The 21,158-nt window shown below is 49.1% G+C and overlaps 1 protein-coding gene across 1 annotated transcript in view; it reads right to left on the reverse strand.

The window, feature by feature from the left end:
* The window catches only part of LOC139597388 (gamma-aminobutyric acid receptor subunit gamma-4), a 41,137-nt gene that overhangs the window by 5,683 nt on the left and 14,296 nt on the right, over positions 1-21,158 (reverse strand). Inside the window, exons 4-8 of the mRNA XM_071442693.1 lie at positions 7,644-7,864; positions 7,143-7,225; positions 5,440-5,577; positions 3,869-4,021; positions 623-825 (exon numbers count right to left, since the gene is read on the reverse strand). Of these exons, the coding sequence (XP_071298794.1) occupies positions 623-825; positions 3,869-4,021; positions 5,440-5,577; positions 7,143-7,225; positions 7,644-7,864 (798 nt within the window). The remainder of the gene's footprint in view (positions 1-622; positions 826-3,868; positions 4,022-5,439; positions 5,578-7,142; positions 7,226-7,643; positions 7,865-21,158) is intronic.

Consider the following 21,158-nt stretch of genomic DNA (forward strand, 5'->3'; position numbering starts at 1 on the left):
TGACTCCTCTGGGCCCATCGGGAGCCTCACAGAAAAGCTCTGTCCACCCTGGGATAGGAGGATGGGAAATCAGGGGTATGAGGGAAATGAGCCTGGCCCAGAAGAGATATGTATTTTTCTGTTTCAGTTCTGCCCAGGTCAGAGGCCTCTTTCAGTTCATGTGCCAGAAATACCTGCCATGAGCTAGGGCAGATCTCATGATAGAGGATGAGGATGAAGGGAATGATGATCACCATGGGCTCACTATCCTCACACTCAGGAGAAGACACAAAGAAAAGTCAGTTTCTGCATCTCTGTGACCTGAGATACCTCTCTAATCCAGAGATCAAACTGATACAGGAGTCTTAGAGTGTCATTTACATTCAGTCATGTGAGTCATTCTAAACTGTTCTGATGAGCTCTCCAGCAATTCTGAAGAGGGCACAGAGCATACCTGCCTCTGACAGGGGCTTCCTTGTTTTAAGGGAGCCTCAGCTGCTTTCTCTGGCTGTGTCTCTCTCACCTCTCAGACCCACTGGGTGAACTCAGTATGGGTCAGGCCCTAAACCACATCAGCAGTTTCCAATGCAGGCTCAGGAAGGATATTTTTAAATAGCTTGGGGTTGTAGCAGCATCCACCTACCAGCCTGGCTTTCCTGTGGCTGTGCTCCAGGGGTTTCTTGTTTCCCACCAGGTAGTTGAGCGTGGCGTACTCCATGAGAGCGGCGAAGACGAAGATGAAGCACACGGAGACAAAGAGGTCCATGGCAGTGATGTAGGAAACACGGGGCAGGTGCTTGCGGGAGATGGTGCTCAGGGTGGTCATGGTGAGCACAGTCGTGATCCCTGAGAGAGAAAACAGCTGGCTAAGTACTGACAAGGAGTACATCTGTCTTCTACACACATCCACCCCTCAGAACACCCCCATTTCCCCTCTGCTCTGGCTGTCTGGTCCCATTTTGGCTCTGCTCAGCCAGGCTCTGGTCTTGAGGAACCCTCTGATAATGCTCTATGAGAAAGAATGATGTTCAAAACTCAATATCACACAGACCATCAGTGGTAAATGAGCGGGAAAATCAGACTCTGCATGAGGTTGGGTTGGTCAGGCAGGGCTTGCCCTCACCTCCTGTCCTCCATGTGCCTCAGTACAGCTTCTAGAAGGATCCACAATCTTCCCAGGCACAGAGGGGAGGCTGACAGGTCTGTAGTTCCTGGGGCCCTCCTTTCTACCCTTTGAAAAAATGGGTGCAATATTTCCCTTTTTCTGGTTACTACCATGACTTTTCAAGTGTCACAGAGTGGTTTGGAAACCAAATCAGCCATGCACTGGGATGTATCTTGTCAGGTCCCATAGATTTATGGATTTTCAGGTTCTTCAGGTGGTCTCAAAGCTGATCTTGCAGTGAGAGGGACTTTGCTGCTCCTCTCCCTGCCTTGCAGCCCACCCACTGTGGAATGTGGGGAGAGAGGCTGCCAGTGGCGACTGAAGCAAAAAAGAAACCTCAGCCTCCTTCTCATCCATTTTTACCAGTTTGCCAGCTGTATTCAACTTGCTTTGACCTTCCTTTTCTGGCTGACAAACCTGGAGAAGCCTGTGTTAGTATCCTCTGCATCCCTAACCCCATCCCTACACAACTGGCAGCGTCCCTGTGCTCCTTCCAGGATACCTGGCCCTGCTTCCACTGCCTGTGCATTTCCTTCTCACCCTTTAGTCTGACCAGGAGCTCCTGGCACATCCATGCTGGTCTCTTGCCTTCCTTTCCTGATTTCTTACACCTGGGAATTGAGAGCACTTGTGCTCTTTGGAAAATGTCCTGAAAAATCTGCCAGTGCTGTTCTGCTCCCTGCTCATCAGGCTGCCCTGTAGTAGATACAGGTTCCCTTTATTGCCTTGGTCTGATTCCATAAATTTCCAATCTGCTCCTGGCTATTCTTCAGAGACAGCTCTTCACAATCTATCCATCCCTTGATGCAGAGGGCAAGTGTGTAGGAGGTGATAAGGAATTTCTTTTGACATGAGTGGGGCTTGGAATTGTTTTTGCAGGAGCAGCAGCGCTCACGTTTCTGCTTCCAGAGATGAAGTGTCAGGAGCCAACAAAGGATCAGCTACAGGAGCTGGTCCTGTGATCTCATCCACTGATTTTCAGGATGTGGGGAAGAAGCAGGAAGTCCACCTGTTCCTCCTTCCCTAGCATCCACCTACATCCACCTGGCACCCTTCCCTGAGGTCACCTCAGTGGCTCTGGGGGTGAGCATGGCCAAAGATTTTCATGTTTTCCTGCTGTACTTGCAGTAGCAGATGTGATGTGACTTCCCATGTTTTTGCAGTGCCAGTGGAACTGGTCCAGTTTACATCTCCCTCATGTAGGCTGGCAGGCTCAGAATGTGCTGGGGATCATTTGTGTAAAGTACAACAGGGGCTGTGGAGAGAATACATTATTCTTCATGGGCTGTAGTCCCTTCCCATAGAGAGGGGCCCCTCTCCTGGGGAAACCTGCCTTTGTTTTTTGAGACAGTCACCAGAGCTGTGCACATTTTCCTCTTGCTGTTCATTCCTTTACCAGCCACAGACTACAGCACACCCTCACCTTCATTGGGAATGACACCCTCCTCCTCCTCCCCCCTCCAGGAGCACCAAAGTAATTAATTTTGAGAGGGAGGTGGGGAGACATGGCCATCGTGGATGGGCTCTGAATAGCTGATGGCCCCTCCTCTCCTCTCCATGCCCACAGAGACCTGCAGGCAGGGCTGGGAATGCTGCCTCCAATTAAAGGCAAAGTCAGCAGGGCTGATAGGAAGGACAGCACTGGGAATCACAGCTTGCTGCAAAATGCAGATACAGCCAAAACCTACTGAAAACTGCAAAGATGTCCCCAGCACCTATCAGAGCAGCATTCAATCAACAGAAGCATTTCTCCTGCCTCGAGGAGCCACTGCAGTTTGCTGAGAGAATCTCAACAACAGGCAGAGCTGTTGTCCCTCCCCGGGTCCTGTGGGGTGACTGACACAAAAAGGTTGTACCTACAGGGCTGCCAGCTCCTGCCAGAGCCTGGGGCTCTGTGGATGCAGCCAAGCAACTTTGCCCATTAACCCTACAACCTTCCTGTCAGCAGCCCTGCACAGGAGCCTTGAGAAGTAGTGAGGAAATGTGGAAAACGTGCCTGTGACAGGAGCCCTTTGGGCAGCACTGCAATGCCACAGCTCAGCCCTTTTCTCTCCCTTTTGGTGCTTGAGAAGATCCCATTGTCAGCTTGGAAAAGTGTTGCAATGTATTTGCAAGTGTGCACCAGCCAAGCTACTTCTAAGATTGTTATCGAAACCTTAAGAATTCATCAAGACTATTAGAACAAAAATTGTGTTAAATTAAGAAAGAAGAGGCTGAGAAACCAAATACCAAGACCACAAGAACTAGATAACAGAAGACTGTAAAACACCTAGACTGTAACCAATCATATACTCCAAGAAATACAAACAGAAAATGAGTGAACAAAAGTACCAATCAAAAAGTGTGTACTTAGTAGTTTAGAAAATCTATAAATATATGTATAACGTAAACAATAATCAGCTTCTACTTATTACTATTAATCAATTGTTCAAAAGTCCTAGATTTCCCCCAGAAAAGGCTGTGCTTGGGTTTCACATGAAGCCATAAGAGAAGAGTGAGGTGCTCTCCTGAGATAATCCAGCAGCCCAAGCCAGCACACCTGGAGATTTGGTTGAGCTGTGGAGTGTTACACACAGGAAGCTGAAAGAGTGGCATCTTCTCTGGTAAGCTCAAAAATGCCAGAAAATGGCAAAGTGCTTCAGGAGATTTTGTAGTCCAACACTGCCAGTCTGCTTGCCTGGCAGGGTTTGACAAGCATCAGACATGCATCATCCTGTCTCTTACCCAGAGATGTCCTGGCTGGCGTAGAGTCTCTCTTGATCCAGAAGGAAACCCAGGAAAGAACAACAGTCAGGATGCAGGGAATGTAGGTCTGAATGGCAAAGTAACCCATACGTCTGCTTAGGTCAAAAGAAACTGTCATCACCATGTACTCCCCTAGGAAAAAGCAACAGACATTGGCATCACAACATGAGGCTTCCTAAAGCAGAAAAATCAGCAAAGTTTCAGAATTTGGAGTTTCTGATGAGGCTTTTTTGTTGCTTTAAGTGCCTGTCCATCTGGTTTTGTAGCTGCCCAGACTGTTAACTTCACGTGGCTGGCTGAGCAGGTTTGGTGACTCTGTGGTTTTGTTGCTAGTGGATTCTGTGGCTACATGGCTGGCTCTGTAGCTGCCTTTGTGACTAATTTAGGAGCTGACTTTGTGGTTGCCCAACTGGCTCTTTGCCTGGCTGTCCATATGGCCACCAAGCTGCATTCATACTGGCCTGGCTAAGGACAGTGAAAAGCACACAGTCTGGAAAAGTTTCAGGGAAGGAGCTGCAGAGAGCATTTATCTTCAGCTGATTGCTGCAAGGGTTTCTTTTCTACAGAAGCTCTTTGGCTGTAACAGGCCTGGCTGGCTAACGAACTACCTGAGCTGTGACAAAGGAGGTGTCCTTCAATCACTTCCACTGAGAGTCTGCTCCTGCCTCTGGAAAAGGCATGTGGTGCTGTACATGCTAATTGCTCATTTGGCAACTTACAGTGGTGGCTCTTCCTTTTTTCAGAGGCTCACAGTGAGTATTGGAAAAAAGCCACCTGACAGCTCTGGGGTTAACATGGAGCTTGCAAGCAATTACCAAAAAAAGAGAATGACAAGCATCAGAGGGACACTGGTGCATTCAAGACACTTTCACTTCTTGTCCCAGTCTGTGCTGCCTTTCTACCCTGGCTGCCACTGTTGAGAGCAGCAGCTTCCTGCAGAGTGGGAGAAGCTCCTGGCTGTTTCAGAGGGCTGAAAAGTATGAGCTCAGCCCACCTTCAGCAATCCAGAGGCTTCCCTCAGCTGGCTGTGGGAAGGAAAGGGGATGTGAGCTATTATGAGGAGGAGGAGGAGGAGCTGAAGGGCTTCCATTATTTAGTTTCTTCACACATGCAGCCTTGTCCCTGTCTCTTAAAGCACAGTTCAGGTGTTCATCAGCCTGACACGAGTTTACAGAAGGAAAGATCGAGGTCTGCAAGTTCTGATTCCTCCAGCCCCGTTCCAATCATAAGCATCACCCAGAGATTACACAGCATGCACACACTGCAACAAAAGGGGATTGAAGCTCCCTCTTCTCTCCCTCCTGACCCTTCAGTTAGGGATAGCTTCATTCACACCAGCACTGTCACCCCACAGTTCACAGATGTGAGTGGTTCTGGTTTCTCCTTGCACCCTTCATCCCTATCACTTCTGCTCCCTCAAGCCAAGCTCCATCTTTTACTTTTTCTCTTTTTCCTCTGACCATGCTGTTGTAACCCCCCTTCCCCACTGCTTTGCCTCCCCCCAAAGCACAGCACAGTGGTGCCCCAGGGGCTGCCTCCCCTTGGCTCACCTGCCCCAGTCCTGAGGACCTCTGAGGTGTTCCTCAGCCCCGTGAAGTCGAACTGGTAGAGCCTCCAGGTGCGCTGGTCAGACACCTCGATGGAGTAGCGTCTCCAGCGGTAGACGATCTCCTCCCGAGGGTATCCATCTGGGAAAAGCCATCAGAGCAACACAATGCCACCCAGGCCCGCCCTGGGCACCCCCTGACTGCAGAAACACGGGCATCTCACCAGAGCTGCTCTGCAAACGGCAGCCCTTCAGCAGGTCTTTCTGGTGCCTTTTGTTTAGATTCCCTGAGGCATTCCCACATGGAATGGGAGTAGGGGCTGGACCTACCCTCGTGGGCTGCTTCAGATCCTGGGGATGGGGAGGCACTGCCAGAAACAGAGCCTTTCTAAGGACTGCAGTGCCGGGAATGAGATGTGGGTTGGTCCAAGAGGACCCTGCTGGTTTGAGGAAGAACTCGATTGAGGGTGGCAGAGCAATGGAACAGTGTGCCCAGTGAGGTTGTGGAGTCTTCCTCCCACGATTCTGGAGTCAAAATTCTGGATTCAAACCCCACCTGGCTGCATTCCTGTGTAAGCTGCTCTAGGTGATGCTGCTTGCCAGTGGGACTGTTCTAGAAGATCTCCAAAGGCTCCTTCCAGCCCTGACTCTTCTGCAATTCTGTGACTCCACCAGCCTGAAGTCTTTAAGGGTTTTATCTCCCTGGGGCAGCTGGCACCTCATGAGTGCCATCCCAGCCATGAGTACATCAGGAATACACAGCTGCCAGCATGGCTCTGGCTGCTCTGTGTGCTCCCTGTTCCTCTTGCCCTGGCAGCTGATCTATGGAAAAGAAGGGATGCACTCTCCATGGAGAAGAAAGCCTGTTCCTGCAGGCTGCAGCACAGCTTCTCCTGCCTCTGGCTTTCTTGATAAAGAAACAAGCCTGCAGTGAAGCTGGGACCTGGGAGAAAGTCCCTAGGAGGAGGATGGAGTAAAAGCTTGGCAGCTAACTAACAGTGTGTTTCTAATTATCAAGCATGTACAGCATGCACCACTAATTAGCAAAGATGAGGGGTGGTGGGAGATGAAGGGATGAGATTTCCTCAGCATGCTGCCTCCTTCTGAAGCACCTCAGAGCTCTGAGCTGCATCTCTTCAGTGGCAGGGGAAGCAGGAGAACCCGAGCTCAGATGATTAAATCACATTTCCCACCCACGTACGAGGACAGGGATCTCTTGGTGCAGAGAGGCTCCCTGCAAAATTACCAGAGGAGATGTGATAACATCAGAAGCCTTCTCTGCTGAAGAGTCTGGATGAGTAGTGCCTGGGAGGAGAGGTCTGAGTAACCCTCCTTTGGAGCAGAATGTTTCCAGACCTCACTCAGAGAGTGGGAGAAGATGCAAGGCAGGACAGGTGCCATTTGTCCACCAGAATATATCCATGTTCTGTCTGGAGTGACCAGAAGGTCAGTGAAACAATCTCCTCCAACCATCCACCCAAATTAAGGAGAAACTCAGAGATGTTGTGATTCTGTTGCTGATGATCTCTGCTAGCCCAGGAGTGGAAGGATGCTTCAGGCCATGAAGGGAAATGGGCCAGGAAGGGTGCCATGGAAATTAGGTGAAAAAATGTAGCTAAAAGGGAGGGTGGCTTCCCCAGAAAAGAAACCTCCACTGAGGTTTCTCTGCTTGCCTTCTAAAGATATCTTTGAAATATGTATACTCACAACTGGAAAAAACCAAAGGGCAGGAGTGAGTGTCCATTGGGAAATTCTGCAGCTGGAGCAGACATTCAGCCTCGATTGTCAGCCTGAGACAGGGGGAGAGAGAGACAGAGATTTTGAGCTGGTGAAGATGGTTTGATTCCAGCACCTAAATGTGACAGAGGCATTCTCACTTCCTTGAGAACTAATTTGCTGAAGATCAGTCTGTTTGCAGGAACATTCCAAACCAAAAATACATGTTTGGATATTTTCAAGGTGAGGAAAAACATGTAAATTTCATCTTCAAAAAGCCCTTCTGCTTAGTGAACTTTTCAGCTCCGTTTATGAAAGTGGGAAGTTATGGGAACAAAGAGCCAAATTCTCTTTTTATTTATCTATCAAACATTTATTCTGTTTATTAACAGAATAAAACAGCTGGACTGACCAAGTCAACATTTCAAAGGATTTTAGTTTAGGGAACCACTTGACCATCTTTGTCATCAGACCAGAGCCTGCTGGATGTACCTGAGAGTGTAGAGCACTTTCCCATCATTCCAGATGCGGAGGAGCTGATTGGGAGTGGTTATCCAGTGGGAATCAGCCCGTTTGGAGTTCCTGAAGAAGGTGTCAGGGATCCAGATGCGGCTCACCATGTTGGTGTTCAGCGTCAGAGCCTTCAGCGTGCTGTTGAACCGCAGGCGCCGGTCGTACCACGTCTGGGCAAAGAAGATGTCAATGGTGTATTCCTGGGGACAACAGGGAAGAATGGGATGCTCTGAGAGGGATTCAGGCCAAGCAGAGCCTGCTCCTCTGGTCTGCAGGCTGAACTTTGATTTTCTCAGTCTGGGAGCAGGCGTTGGTGGCCTCTGACACCTTTCCAAGCTGACCAGTAGCTCACAGCCAGGACATCCATGGTGTAGCCCCACATTTCTCTTCACAGAGAAAAGCAAGGCACGATTCTTCCCAAGAATATTTCTGGGTTTCACATTCTCTGAGCCTCAGAGAAAGACAATTCTTATCTTATTTGCTGTGGCTGTGTTTGTGTCAAAGAAGAATGCAATGTGGAGATTGTTTACCCACAGTGATGGTGTTTTGTTTCCTTGGCCTGTCAGGGCCAGGTGTGTGTGTGTGTGTGTGTCAGGACTGTCAGCTGACACTCTCGAGATTCAGGGCAGTGCAGAGCAGTTGTGTGCAGGGTTGAGTGCTTGGCAGATCCAGTTTTAGATGTATAGAATAGTATAGTATAATAAAGTAATTAATTAGCCCTCACAGCATTGCTATACCATGGCACACTCAGGAAGAGCCAGAGACTCTGTGCTCACTGCTGGGCTGAGCCTGGCCCTTGCCTGGAAAACCAGGACCATACAAACAAGACCTTGGGCTTCCTCTTGGCAGACAACTCAATACTCCTTTTAAGCACAGGCATGAAGGGGCAGTGTGGACATTGGCTGAATCCAGCCTTAAGTTCAGCTCCCCCTTTCAATCACAGGCAGGGAAAGCTGCTCCCCAGTTTAGCAGAGAAGGCAAGCAGACAGCTCTTTCTGTTATTTACTGGGCACAGCCCAGCCCTGTTCCACACTCCTCATTTGTACAGAGAACAATGGTAGTGCTAAAAAAAGTTTATAAAAATGTAAAAATTAAAAAAAAATGTAAATAAATCTAGTGGTAATCCACCCCTTGCTAAAGGACTGAAAAGGGATTATCTGAAAACTCAGAGCACTCTGGGTCCTTGGGTGGATACCCCTTGCTGGAGATTAGAAAAGAAAGCTGGGCCTGCATGGTCCCAGCTCTGAGTGAAACCAGATAAAAATCCTGAGTCTTTCACTGAAAAGAGATTTTCCACTATAATAAGGACCTCCAGTTTTGGTAAGGGAGTGTGTCCTAGCTTTGGATAACTGGCAGATGTGAGAGGCAGCTCCTGCCTGGATTGGACTGGCAGTAGCCCACACCATTAGCCCACCACTCTGCTGCTCGCTGCCGCAGCTCAGCGTGCTCCTTAAACTCCTTTTCAGCCTGCCTGAGAAGGTGCTAATTAATGCCATGCAGGAACAAGTCTGGCACTCAGCAGCTGTCTGAACCAGCCCCAGATCCAGTCCCACCAGTGCATGCTGCAGTCAGTCACCTGCTCCTGGGAGCTCCTGACGTGACTTTTGGTCCCTTTCACTGCTGTTGAACCCGCACGACCCCCACTGCCTCCCTCTCTTTTGTGTGCAGAGATGAAGAAAGTCTGACTTTGCCATCCCTCCCTCTCACTCTCCTCCTCCCTCTATTGATTTCTCTCGGTGGAATTTTTATGACTGCAGCACATCCTCCCCTGGCTGCCGGTTCAGAGGCGGCTCCTCCAGCCGCGCTGCTGGAATAGCTGCAGCACTCCCTGGGACAGCGCGTCCTGCGGGGGGCAGCCAGGGCCCTGCTCCATCCTCCTCCCCTGGCAGCCAGCAGAGAGGAGTCATGGGTGCCCTGTATGTCCCTTTTACAGGAATGAGATGGTGAGGGAAGAGATTTTGCCATCAGCAGCCGAGTCGCTCTCCGGGCTGATGCTCCACCCTGGTTAGACACAGGGATGAGCAAAGGGGACAGGGACAGGGTCCCAAAGGATGCCCAAGGGGGGAGAATGGGGACAGGTGCAGCACGTTCAGAGGGGTGGCTTTGCCTCCACAGTTCATTCAGAGCAGACACAGAGTTAAGGACAGCAGCAGCTCTCACAGCCAAGTGCACAGAGCCAGGGGCTGGGGGAGCCCATCCCAGCACCTGAATGTGCTGGATCATGTAGGAAATGCAGGGCAACCCCAGCAAGGGGAGGAATGATGCCTCTGACTCCATGGGTATCAGAAGGCTAATTAATTACTTTATTATACTATATTATTCTATACTATATTACACTATATTACACTGAGTCTGCACAAGCACCCAACTCAACTCAGCTGCCCAGAATCCTGTCAGTGTCTGCTGACCCACAGTCTGCACACACACCTGGGCCTGACAGGCCAAGGAAACAAAACACCATCACTTTGGGCAAACAATCTCCACATTGCATTCTACTTTGGCACAAACACAGGCACAGCAAATGAGATAAGAATTGTGTTTTCTTTCTCTGAGGTTCCTCGCTGTGATTCCCAGAAAATCCTTGGGAAGTTGAGCCTTGCTTTTCTCTGTGAAATGTGGCCACAGGATCACACCGGGTACTGCTTGGGTATAGAGTATGTGGTGATGGAGACATGGAAAAATGTGAAATAAAAGCAGCATTGTTGCAGCGTTGGGGCCAAAATAGCACAATATTTGACAAATTCTCCCCCATTACTGCACGCCCTGTTTGAGTTCATGTGAGTTTACATAGCTCCTCCTAAGTAATATCTCTGGTGTAGGAGAAAGCAACCAAACCTGCAGTGATAAATTAATGTTTGATGTCACTATCAGTGTTTAACTCCCAACTGGAGTCACTGGTGACATCTCAGTTGTGTCCTGCCTTAAAGTTCAGCACTCAAGTCTGGGATAATCAATGCTAACATTCTGCAAGAGTGGAGGGTCAGCTATCCCAGGGGCTTAGCATTTGTTGTCAAGCTCAGATTTTCAGGAGGGATCAGCATTAAAGAGCTCCTCCTGTGCCATTCATAGCCAGCCTTTGCAAAAGGTGTGGTGCACAAGTCATTCAGCTCTTGTAAAGCATCTGAGCTGTTATTGTCACTGTCCTGTGGTTTGATCTCATTTCAGTGGCTATTATTAGCACAGCTACTCACGAGGCAGAACTTAGGAGCTGAGCTGGCTCCCTTGCCTCCCTGTAGGGAGCCCATTGGGAGTTTTTGGCATTTACAAATGTATTTTCTTTCAGAATTATCTGAGGCAAGATTTATACAAAAGTGTTGTGGCCTTTGGGAGGACTTTTACCCTTCCAGCTTCCTCCCCCGTGCTGCTGTGTGAGTGAGCATTGTGTGGCCCCACTGGGGCTAAACCACAACAGCTCCTGAAGAATTCAGCACCCATTCCCACCAGGAACCCTCAGTGATGCTGAGGAGCCTTGCATGGCTGGGGTTTTGCACTGATCAGCTGTGGGATGGTGCTCAGACCCCTCTCTGGGTGTTATTGAGATCCCACTTAGCTGCAGGCATCTGCCAAGGTGATTAAAACAGGAGGTGCTTGACCATGGGGTTCCTACAGCTTTTAGGGACTACTGGTGGGGGATCTCAACGTGAAGCAGTCCAAGTTGTGTTATGGAAATACCTCTTAATAATATATTAAGAATAAACTCTTCCTGACCTTGGGAGAGTCAAAGACCAAAGCTGAGTAGCTGGAGTTTGGCAGGATGAGCTCAGCCCCTAAAACTCAGGGCACTGTTTCTCCATCTCCTGCACCCCTGTAGTTTTTCTCTGCCCCTGACACTCAGCCATCAGAAAGAGACTCCTCAATGCCTCGATTTCCCCATGTGGAAAAGGGTTATTGTAAAATACGCCCCCACCATTACTGCACCATCTGCTGTGCAGCACATGGAGGTTGTTAACTCCTCTGTGAAGGCACAGGCATTTTTAGTGGTTTTAACAGAAGGAGCTAACGAAGGAAGGAGGAATTGCTTTAACAGTTTGGCCACACCATTTGGATCACACACGTGGGGTAGCACACACATGTTGGCACGCATGCAATATTCCATCCAATTTCAGTCATGGAATAACAAATCCAACTCCCCATGAGGCAGACCCAGAGGGCTGCCTGCCCTAAATGCTGTCACATGAGTTTATCCTGTGCTAAGGGATGCCCTGCAGCGTGTCCTCTGCTGGCTGAGAGTGCTCCAGCCCAGCCTTGCTGGCCCTTGGGCACTGTCATCACCTGGCACTGCTGCACACCCCTGAGCAGCCCTGGCTGTCCTCATGTGGGCAGCACAGATGCTGGTGGAAACACAGTTCCAGAGAATGGCATGACCTGCAAACATTCAATGGAAAGAATGGTGTTCGGTAAAAGAACATTTGTGAGAAATAAAAGGATGGGGAGCTGATGGGGGTGTTTCATATTGGAAGAAAAAAATAACAACAAAAAGATTTTATTGTGTTCTCAAAGCCTTTCAGTTTTCAAAAGCTATGATTTTGCTGTGTGAAAAGTAATTTCTAAGAAAACTCCAAACATTTTCAATCCAAAAGAAAAGAGACCTGTTCAGAAATCAGCCTGTCCCCAGCAGAGAGGAGCTGGGAGCTGGCCTGGTGTGCTATGCTACCCTGAGGGCAGTTCCTTGGGTTATCTCTGCTCCTTGGGTTATCTCTGCTCCTCTACCCTCAGAGATGGGGAATCAGCCCACATTCCCAGGCAGATCTGGCTTTAGGAACTCTGCTCTGGACCAAGTTCCACCCTGGGTTCAGAGCAAATGTAATTTAGGGCTGCTGAGTTTCAGAACAGCTTAAACTCACAGGGTTTGCATGACAAGATTTGAAGTGAACAGTGTGTGTTTTCAGGTTACCTTACACACCAAACAAACACAGCTGGGCTCTGCCAAAGCACCCTTTCCAAATGGCTTTTATCAAGTTTGTGTGCTCAGTTCAGCTGACCCCTCTCAAGAGTGCAATTAGTGGGAACCAGAGGGGCTGGGACCCTGTGGTTCCTCTGTTCCATTTATGAGCTTTTTTTTTCTGTGTTAAGAACTCAGCTTTCTGCCAAGTGCCAAAGAGAGGAGGAAAGCCATGAGACGAACATGTCATAGATGGCCTCCTAAATTAGGATAAAATGAAGCATTTAAATGTGGTTTTTGCAACTTCACTTGTATTCAACAGCAACAAGAAAAGCTCTGAACAGAGGGCTCAGAGACCTGGAAACACCTTCCTCAATTTTCCTCTGCTGGAGAGAGAGTTTAGTCTCTTCCAACTCAGAATACTCTGTGAAAAACCCTAAATAACAGTGGGGCTGAGAGATTAATCTCCTAGACAGTCACTTTCTAGCTTTCATTGTTCTGATATTTGTTTTTACTCACAGAGCTGCCTTCCCTCTTCACCTCCAAGCAAATCCCTCGCTGCAGTCCAATAAAGCAGGGACAGCATTTCTGGTGCTCTGACGTGGGTGTGATGTGGCCATGCTGCCAATCACACAGCCAAGCAAAGCAAATGTCACAGGCATCTCAGGGATGCTGCAATTCAGGGAATTCTCAGAAGTTCTTTCTTAGAGGACACCCAGGAATGGGGTGGTTTTTTTCAAGGGCTGGTAGGACACTCCGTGCTCACTCTGTCCACACCCCCACAGCCCTGCCCAGGTGAGCATTTTCCTCTCCAGGACAACCCAAACACTTTTCCAGCCTGAAAACATCTCAGACAAATCCTGGCTTGCACCACACATGTGTCTCCACATCCCAGGGAACACATTCTACAATAGTAAAAAGTCTGGAGATGCCTTCAAGACTAAATAAACAACCTAAATAAGAGAACTGTATGTTGAAGATTGCAATGCAAGGAGTTTTCAATTCCCATCTGTATGGCAGATTATCTTTTGTCAAGTGGGCAGTTTGCCTTATCTCTCTCTCTGAGTGACCACAATCACTCCTCCCTCAGGGGGACACCTGCTGATAACAGCTATGGAATGTCCCTGCATGGCTGATAAGAGCTACAGCATCCCATTGGCAGATGTGAGCCCAGGGGGAGGAGCCAAGCATTCCTACCTGGATATAATCTGGAGATTCTGGAACACCAGCACAGCTTCTGCACTGGATTGCCCAGAGGAACAGCAGCTGCCTCTCCTTCCCCTGGATCTTCAGAGGCAGAATCCATCCTTCTCTACAGGATCCCTGCTCCAGCAGAGCCACCCCTGACCCTGCAGGAGGGCTGAGCCACAATTCCAATGGCACTGCTGCCAGCACCCTGACCCACAGGGTGTCAGGCTGGGTTCTGACTCTGGCAGTGTTGTTCTCGTGTGCTGCATTGTTTATTTTATCCTTTTATTTTTCCTTCCCTATTAAAGAACTGTTATTTCCTGCTCCCGTATTTTTTTCCCTGAGAGCCCCTTAATTTAAAATTTACAGCAATTCAGAGGGGTGGGGAGGGTTTACATTCTCCATTTCAGGGGAGGCTCCTGCCTTCCTTAGCAGACTCCTGTCTTTCCAAACCAAGACACTGTATTTTAGAATAATCTTGATATTTGAATGCACCACTTCTTGTCCCCCCAGCTGGTGGGCAGGGATGTGCTGCTGGGCATGACATGTGTGGGCAGCCAGCAGAGGGAACAGGCACCAAAAGCACATGCTGTGCCCAACACTGACCACTTCAGGGACTGCCTGGGCAGTGCCAGGCTCCTCCCAGCTCTGCCATTAGTAGTGTGGGACACCTCACTTGTGGCCACCTCCATGGCCCTGCTCTGGGTGAGATCTGTCTCTCCAACACAACGACCAAAAGAATGAGAATATAAGTTTAATTCCACCTCCAAGGTCCTCTTCCCTTCAAATCAGACCCCAGAGAGATTTCTGGACATGGTGCTGGAGTGGCTGGGGGAGCTCTCAAGGACAGCAGGAGCAGAGCTGTGGTGATCTGTGCTTTCAAGGTGACACACTGAACTTCCCATCTGTTTCACTTCTGCAGCAGCACCAGCAGTGCTGTCCTTGCCTGAATGTCTTTTGCCTCTGTCCAGGGAATCTCAGTTGAAAGAGAGTTCTTTTTTTAATACAAACGTGCTATTAAAAACCATCTCCATGTCCTGTGCTCGTGCCAGGAGCTGTCAAACAAGTCATGCTATAAATGCTGCTCTGTCAGTTGCAAACTCCCCCAGTCACGGCTTGCTCACCCCTAGAGCTGGCAGATGGGAACTGGACAGGGCTTTCAAACCTGTGCTGCCTTCTGAGAGCCCCATCTGCCTGCTCCCTGCACCTCTGCTCCTTCCTGCTGCCGTGGATGTGCAGGGGGGGACATCTAAAAGGCAGGTTTTACACTCCTGACAGCCAACCACCCCAAACCCTTTCTTCAGAGATGTTCCCCTCCTGCCCTGCAGTGATGTTATCTCATCCCAGGCAGCCCCAGGGTGCCCATTCCTCTTTCCTTGGGCTCTCCCTGTGAGCCCCAGGGGCACAAGACCTGCACGTGTGTGTTTTAGCATCTGTTAGCAGCCATCACCCAGAGGACTGAGGAAAGTCCTTGAGGCCAGACATGACATCAGCCAGACTCTGCTCTGCAGAAGCACAAGTCTGTCTGCACTGTCCCTGATGAGGTTATCACTGAAAAGGCAGAGGTGTGGACACAGGATGCTCAGATGGGGCAGAATTGATTAAAGGGGAAGGTACTGGACACTGAAATATTATGCAAAGCATCTCAGGGAAGGAGCCACCTCCTTTTATCTTGATTTGTTTTTCCTCCACTCTCAGGAGAGGACCTGCTCTGGGTGCAAAGTCACATGAAATTCTGATGCAGATAAGATGCAGCCCAGTTTCCACAATCTCTGCAAAATACCTGGGCAAGGAAAAGCTAGGTTTGTCCAAAGTCTTGTCTTCATGTCACACCTCACTGCTAAATGCTTAACTGCTCCCTACAATGTCAAAGGAACTTTGTGCAGAAGAAGAAAGCAGGTGGGGAAAGAGAAGAGGTGAGGATGGAAGATGTGAGGGCAGAGCAGCAGAGATAACATAGGATAATTGGAGGAGATATTTTACACTTTGGGCAGGTGCTGTTGTTCATCTGTCCTTCTGGCTCACGGGGTGTTTGAGGAGACAAAAGGAAATTTCCTTGGGAAGGGCTGGAGCACAAACCTTCTCACTGCATACAATTAACTCCCTGGGATTGCTCCCCCAGAACAGCTTGACAAGATTCAGATGAGAAGCTGGAATTTCTTTAATTGTATTTCCCATTCCCGTGCCACCCACTGTGACTAAAATGAAACCCTGGGATGAGCAGTGCAGAACTGCCCAGGACTGGGGAGCAGCTGCTGCAGCCCTGCTCTGTGAGAAACACTCACTCACTCCCAGCAAACACCGATATAGGATTGATGGGGTAGCACGGTCAGGATGGACAGAGACAGAGATCTCTGCAGCCAGGTCTGGAATTTGGGGTTTATTGCAAAGGGCCTGGGGGCAGGGCCCTGCTGGGAGCTGCCAGGCACAGCTCAGAGCAGGACTGAGAGGAGAGAGGGGGAGAGAGGATGAGAGGGTAAAAGGGTTAAGAGAGTAAAAGGGGTAAGAGAGTAAAAGTCAAGAGCTAAGAGACAAGAAGTAAGAGTGCAAAGTTCTCGTTACAATACAATAAATCTTCTGTGTTGAATATTCTGATTCTCACTAACCAATCTAGTACAATATACAAATCCTATAGCATTTCCATACAGCCTATAAGAATCATTACATTACCATCCTGTGTTACATTTTAAACCCTACAAACTCCTCTTTGGGCCCCTTCTGCCAAGCTGGCAGGGTCTGCTCTGACCCTTGGGCCTGTCTGCAAGCAGAGGGTGTTGTTCCATCAAAAGGGGATCACCTTCAGCTGGCCATGCCATTGTTTTCCAGTTGTTCAGTAACTGAGGTATCTCAAAGCTTGCTTTCATTTCAATCTCACTTCTAGTTTCCATATTCTCAAAATCTTTTGCCAGGCAATCATATTTATAAGGCTTTCCTGTTTCATCTTCCCCAACACACTGAGCTCTGGCAAACCACCTCTGCTGGCAGCACGTGGAGAGGATCCAGCAGAGCCCAGACCTGGGCTGAGAAAGGACAGTGCACCCAAGTCCCTGGGATGCCACCCACGCTATGGAAATGCCTGCATTGGCCAGGAGAAAAACCACCTGTATAAATCCCTGTCTGATTGTCACCCTCAAGGTAAAAAAAGGACATTCAAAACATCTGAGAAAGTTCTGTTTTCACAAAAGGGGAGAAGTTTGTGCCCTCTGCAGAGATCCTCACTGCTGACCCTGTTCTCTCCTGGCCCCGGGTGAAGGAGGAGATGGGAACAGTGCTCTGCTTCACCAACTCTTTCAAGGAAATCTGTTTCATGTTGTCTCTCATGCCCCCTTGCTGTGCTTACCACTTCTCTCTTCCTGCCCTGCCAGTTCCTTGATATTCCTTCTCTCTGCCTCATTTTGTTTTTCCTTCTGCAGTTCTTTTCAAGCCACCACACAATCACAGCCCAGCCCTAATGAGATTTGAAGGGAGCACCAGGCTGTGGAAAGCAGCTGGGAGAAACTAATCAGGTTACAAAAAAAGAACAATTTCTCTCTGCCTCCCCTGTTGGGCACTGGGATGGTGAAGCAGCAGGAGAGCAGTTGCAGAAGGGTTACCAGGGCAGCTGATTCCCCTCTCCGGGCACAAATCCACACTTCAGGCCAAGTGGGGAGGCCATCTGGCACTCAGGTCACCAGCCCTGGGCCAGCAGGACCTGCTGAGCTCTGCTCCTGAGGGCTGCTCACTTCCCATGGCACCTGGTGGGTGCAAACCACTCTCCTCAGAAATGAGGGATTGATATTCCCAGCCTTTATTTTTCCTTCTCCCAACTGTTTTGTACAGTCTCTGCCTGCTGTAGATGCCTCCTTTGAGACTCAACCACTTGACCTTCCCCAGCTCCCCTCAATGACTTCAGAACATCTTTGGGAAGTGGTGAAAAAGATAAAGGCTCTGTTTTCTATACAGTAGTGTAAGAAATACTCTGGCAGATCTTGTATATCCCAGAATCACACACAGAAAGAAACCAAACAATGTGGGATCTTTGGGTTAGTCCAAAGTTCCTGGGAGGTGGACAGCACATCTTTAACTGCTCCTTACCAAATTCCAGCACCTGGACTTGGCTTTGGCTTTTTGTGAGAGCAGAAATAGTGATGTATTTTCATCTTGCTGATCCAGAGAGAGGAACCAGGGTCCATTGTGCCTCCTGACAAGGTACAGAGTCATGTGAGAGACTAAGGCTGCAGTCCCTGGACATGCCAGCTCATGGAGGGAAATGGTTCATCCTGAATGAACCAGGTTTCTCTGCCTTCAGCTTTTCTTTCCAAGAACCAAATGAAGATCACCCAGTTATCATCTTAACTTCACCCCTATGGCTGTAGGAACAACCAACCCAACTCCCTGAAGCTTTTCCCACTCCTCTACCCTGCTGCTCTGCTTCCTCTCCTTGCCTTTTCAACACTGCTGAGGTGGCTCTGGGTGACTGTGGAGGAGAATGACAGACTAAAGGCCACACTCTGCTGTGGGAGGCAGCACAGGTGGCAAATTTGGAGGGAGAGAGAAGCTGATTGAGGGGAACTGTCAGAAACAAAGCTCCCAGCATTTGGAGAATCCCCACTGTGACCTCCCCTGCTCCCCAGCCACATGGAGACAAGGTGTTCCCCTGCCCACACTCCCAAGTGTTTTGGTTCACACCTCCCACGGGCATCTGCCTTTAGGGGGGAGCCTTTAGCACCACCTGCAATTCCCCTGTTGAACAAAGCTGATCAGATGGCTGGAGCCATTCCTGGTCAGGGAACAAACACACAAATTCCAGCTGCAGGTCGGGGAACAAGCACACAAATCCCCACCACGGAGTTCTCTGGAGCGGAGATGGACACACAGAGCTTGTGCCAGGGTCTCCAGCCATCATGCCCCTTTATTCCCCCACCCCCAGTGCCCCAGGCAGCCAGCAGGATCCCTGCAAAGCTGCAAACTGGGAGTTGGTGGGGCAGTGCTGGTGTGGCATGGCTGCAGTGTCCACCTGCCCACCCACTGACCAAATCTCACCAAGCTGGAGCCACAGAGACACCAGGGCAGTTTGAAAAGATGTGAGGAGCAGCAAAGCCCCAGGAAGGCTCACGCTGGCTTCTCACTTCCAATTTGTACCACGGGCAATTAAACCTTTCCTGTGCATGGAGATGGGATGCAATAATCAGAATATTCTGCTTTTAGCACCGAGGCATGAAGAGGTCCTTGAAGCATATTGATTGTGGTCACCCACAACCACTGAATTCTGAGAAATGGTCTCCATTTTGTGACACATTTATAGCAGGCAGATTTCACAACAGCCTTTTAAGGGAAATGGTAGGATGGCTTCATCTGGGAATGCATGGAAATAAATAGAACTGATTTCTACTGGAAAAAAAAAAAAGGTGTTTTGCTCAAAATAAATTAAAATTGTCAAACCCTAAAATGAATTACCTCAACCTTATAATTTCATTCAAAAACTTTTTTTTCTTCAGCAAGCTAACAAAATATTTCGTTTTACCCTTATCTAGTTGATGCACTTCACTTTGACGTTTATTTCCAAATACTCATTTTCTTGCTTTACTTATGCAGGACAGAATTTATCACCATATGAAGAGCAAATCAAAACAATCTGATGAAACCAAATGTAAATGTTTTGATTGTCCCTGAACCCATTTCTCCTTGGAAATGCTGAAGAATTCTGGCTATTTGTCCCAAGTGGGAGGGGAGAATGAGCCTATCTCTCCTATGATGCTGCTGTTTGCCCTAGACCAGAAACCTTGGCCTCAAACCCTGGCCTCTGACCAGCTCTGGGCTTGATTCTCACACACCTGAAATATCCCATCCTCTCCTGCAGAGACATCGAAGGCCTTCAGTTCAGATAAATCAACTCTGCCTAAAAATCATTCAGCCCAGTGAGTGACAACTATTGGTAGAGCTCACAGTCCATATATCTGTCAGATTTGACACAGCAGAGCTCTCCCTTTGACTTGGAAGAATCAATTTAATGAGGGTCAGAGCACAGATCAGTAGCTGGATCACACACAGCCTCCTGCCCTGTCCATGAGCACAGCCTGGGGATCTGCAGGGCAGCTCCTTTGGGTGCCTGAGGTGGAACCAGAGCTTTGCATCCCCTGCAGTGCAGTGGGCACAGCTGTGTGCCCACCCTGCAGCAATGCAGCCTCTGCATCACAGCAGAGCCTCTTTGAATGGCCTGCCAAGCTGAGAGCCAGCAGCAGGGACAGGCCCCAGCAAGGACACTCCCCTGGTCACTGAAAAGTGGCCCTGTGGCTCTTTACCAAGCAGGAAGCCCCATTGCTGGCAGAAACATCTGGAAAGGGGGACTGGGTGCAGCTGCTGTGACCCCAGACTGTAGGAAAGGTTTCCTGTGGGTAAGGTGAGGAGGCTTTTCAGCCTTTGCTGTTCTTCTTCACCTCTGAATCTGTTGCATCACTACTGGAGAATGTTCAGTTTCCCCTGGATGTTAAAGAGACCATCTTTCTGGTATTTAATCTGGTGAGCTTCCCCTATACAGGCTGCAGCTTCTCTAGAATGAAGGCTGAGATTTCTAGAGGGGCTGATGAGACCCCTGACCCAGGAGTAGACCCAGGCATGGAAAATCCTGAGTGGTGTGGGAAATGGGAGGGTATGGGCCAAATCCTGCAGGAATTCTCTGACCCCATAGCCATTATGCCCTCGGGTCAGGCACAGAGAGCACAGCAGCTCCTCGGGTGCCACTGGTGCATCCTTCCCAGGCTGCCTGCAAAGGTTCAGGGCCAGCACATCCCTTCTGCTGCATTCAGCCCAGCTGAAGAGATGCGAGTTTTCTCCCGAGGCTGGCACGGAATGAATGAGAGATTGAGTCATTGCTGCCAGCAGAAGGGCGGAAATGGGATCCGTGAAGGAATTTACAAGAGCCGATTACTTCATTATGGATGTTGATTTATCCCGTGCTGCCCCAGGGCCAGAGGCTGCCCCGCCTGTGGCTGCGGGAGGCACCTGTGTGCCAGCACTGATGCTGCAGTTTAAGAAACCTTTAAGTACAGCCACATTCCCCATTTAGCACCAGGCTGCGAGCACAGATGTTAATTAACTTTAGGGCTTTGCTCTCCAGAAATGTCTCCGAGGAAAAGAGGAAAAGCTCTTTCCCTGCCCCCAGGAGGCCACTGTCCAGATTTTCAGGTTTTATTTAGCTCCAAATTTCAGATGCAAACCTCCAGCTTTTCACTGATAACAGACTCCTTGAGTTTTCTGCACAGCCTGTAAATAAAATACCAACATGGATGTCACACAGAAAATATCTGGAGGGGATTAGTGTATGTTCTGGATAATAAAAGGAGCTGGCTGAATTATTCATAGTGAATAAATCAGCTCTTTTCCGTTTTGGAAGCAAACTTTGACAATTCTGGAAGCTCTTGGGATATGTTTAGGATGGGAGCAGC

The sequence above is a fragment of the Agelaius tricolor genome, unplaced genomic scaffold (genome assembly GCF_023055355.1).
Source record: "Agelaius tricolor isolate 1412-34295 unplaced genomic scaffold, bAgeTri1.0.p SCAF_17, whole genome shotgun sequence".
NCBI classification, from domain to species: domain Eukaryota; kingdom Metazoa; phylum Chordata; class Aves; order Passeriformes; family Icteridae; genus Agelaius; species Agelaius tricolor.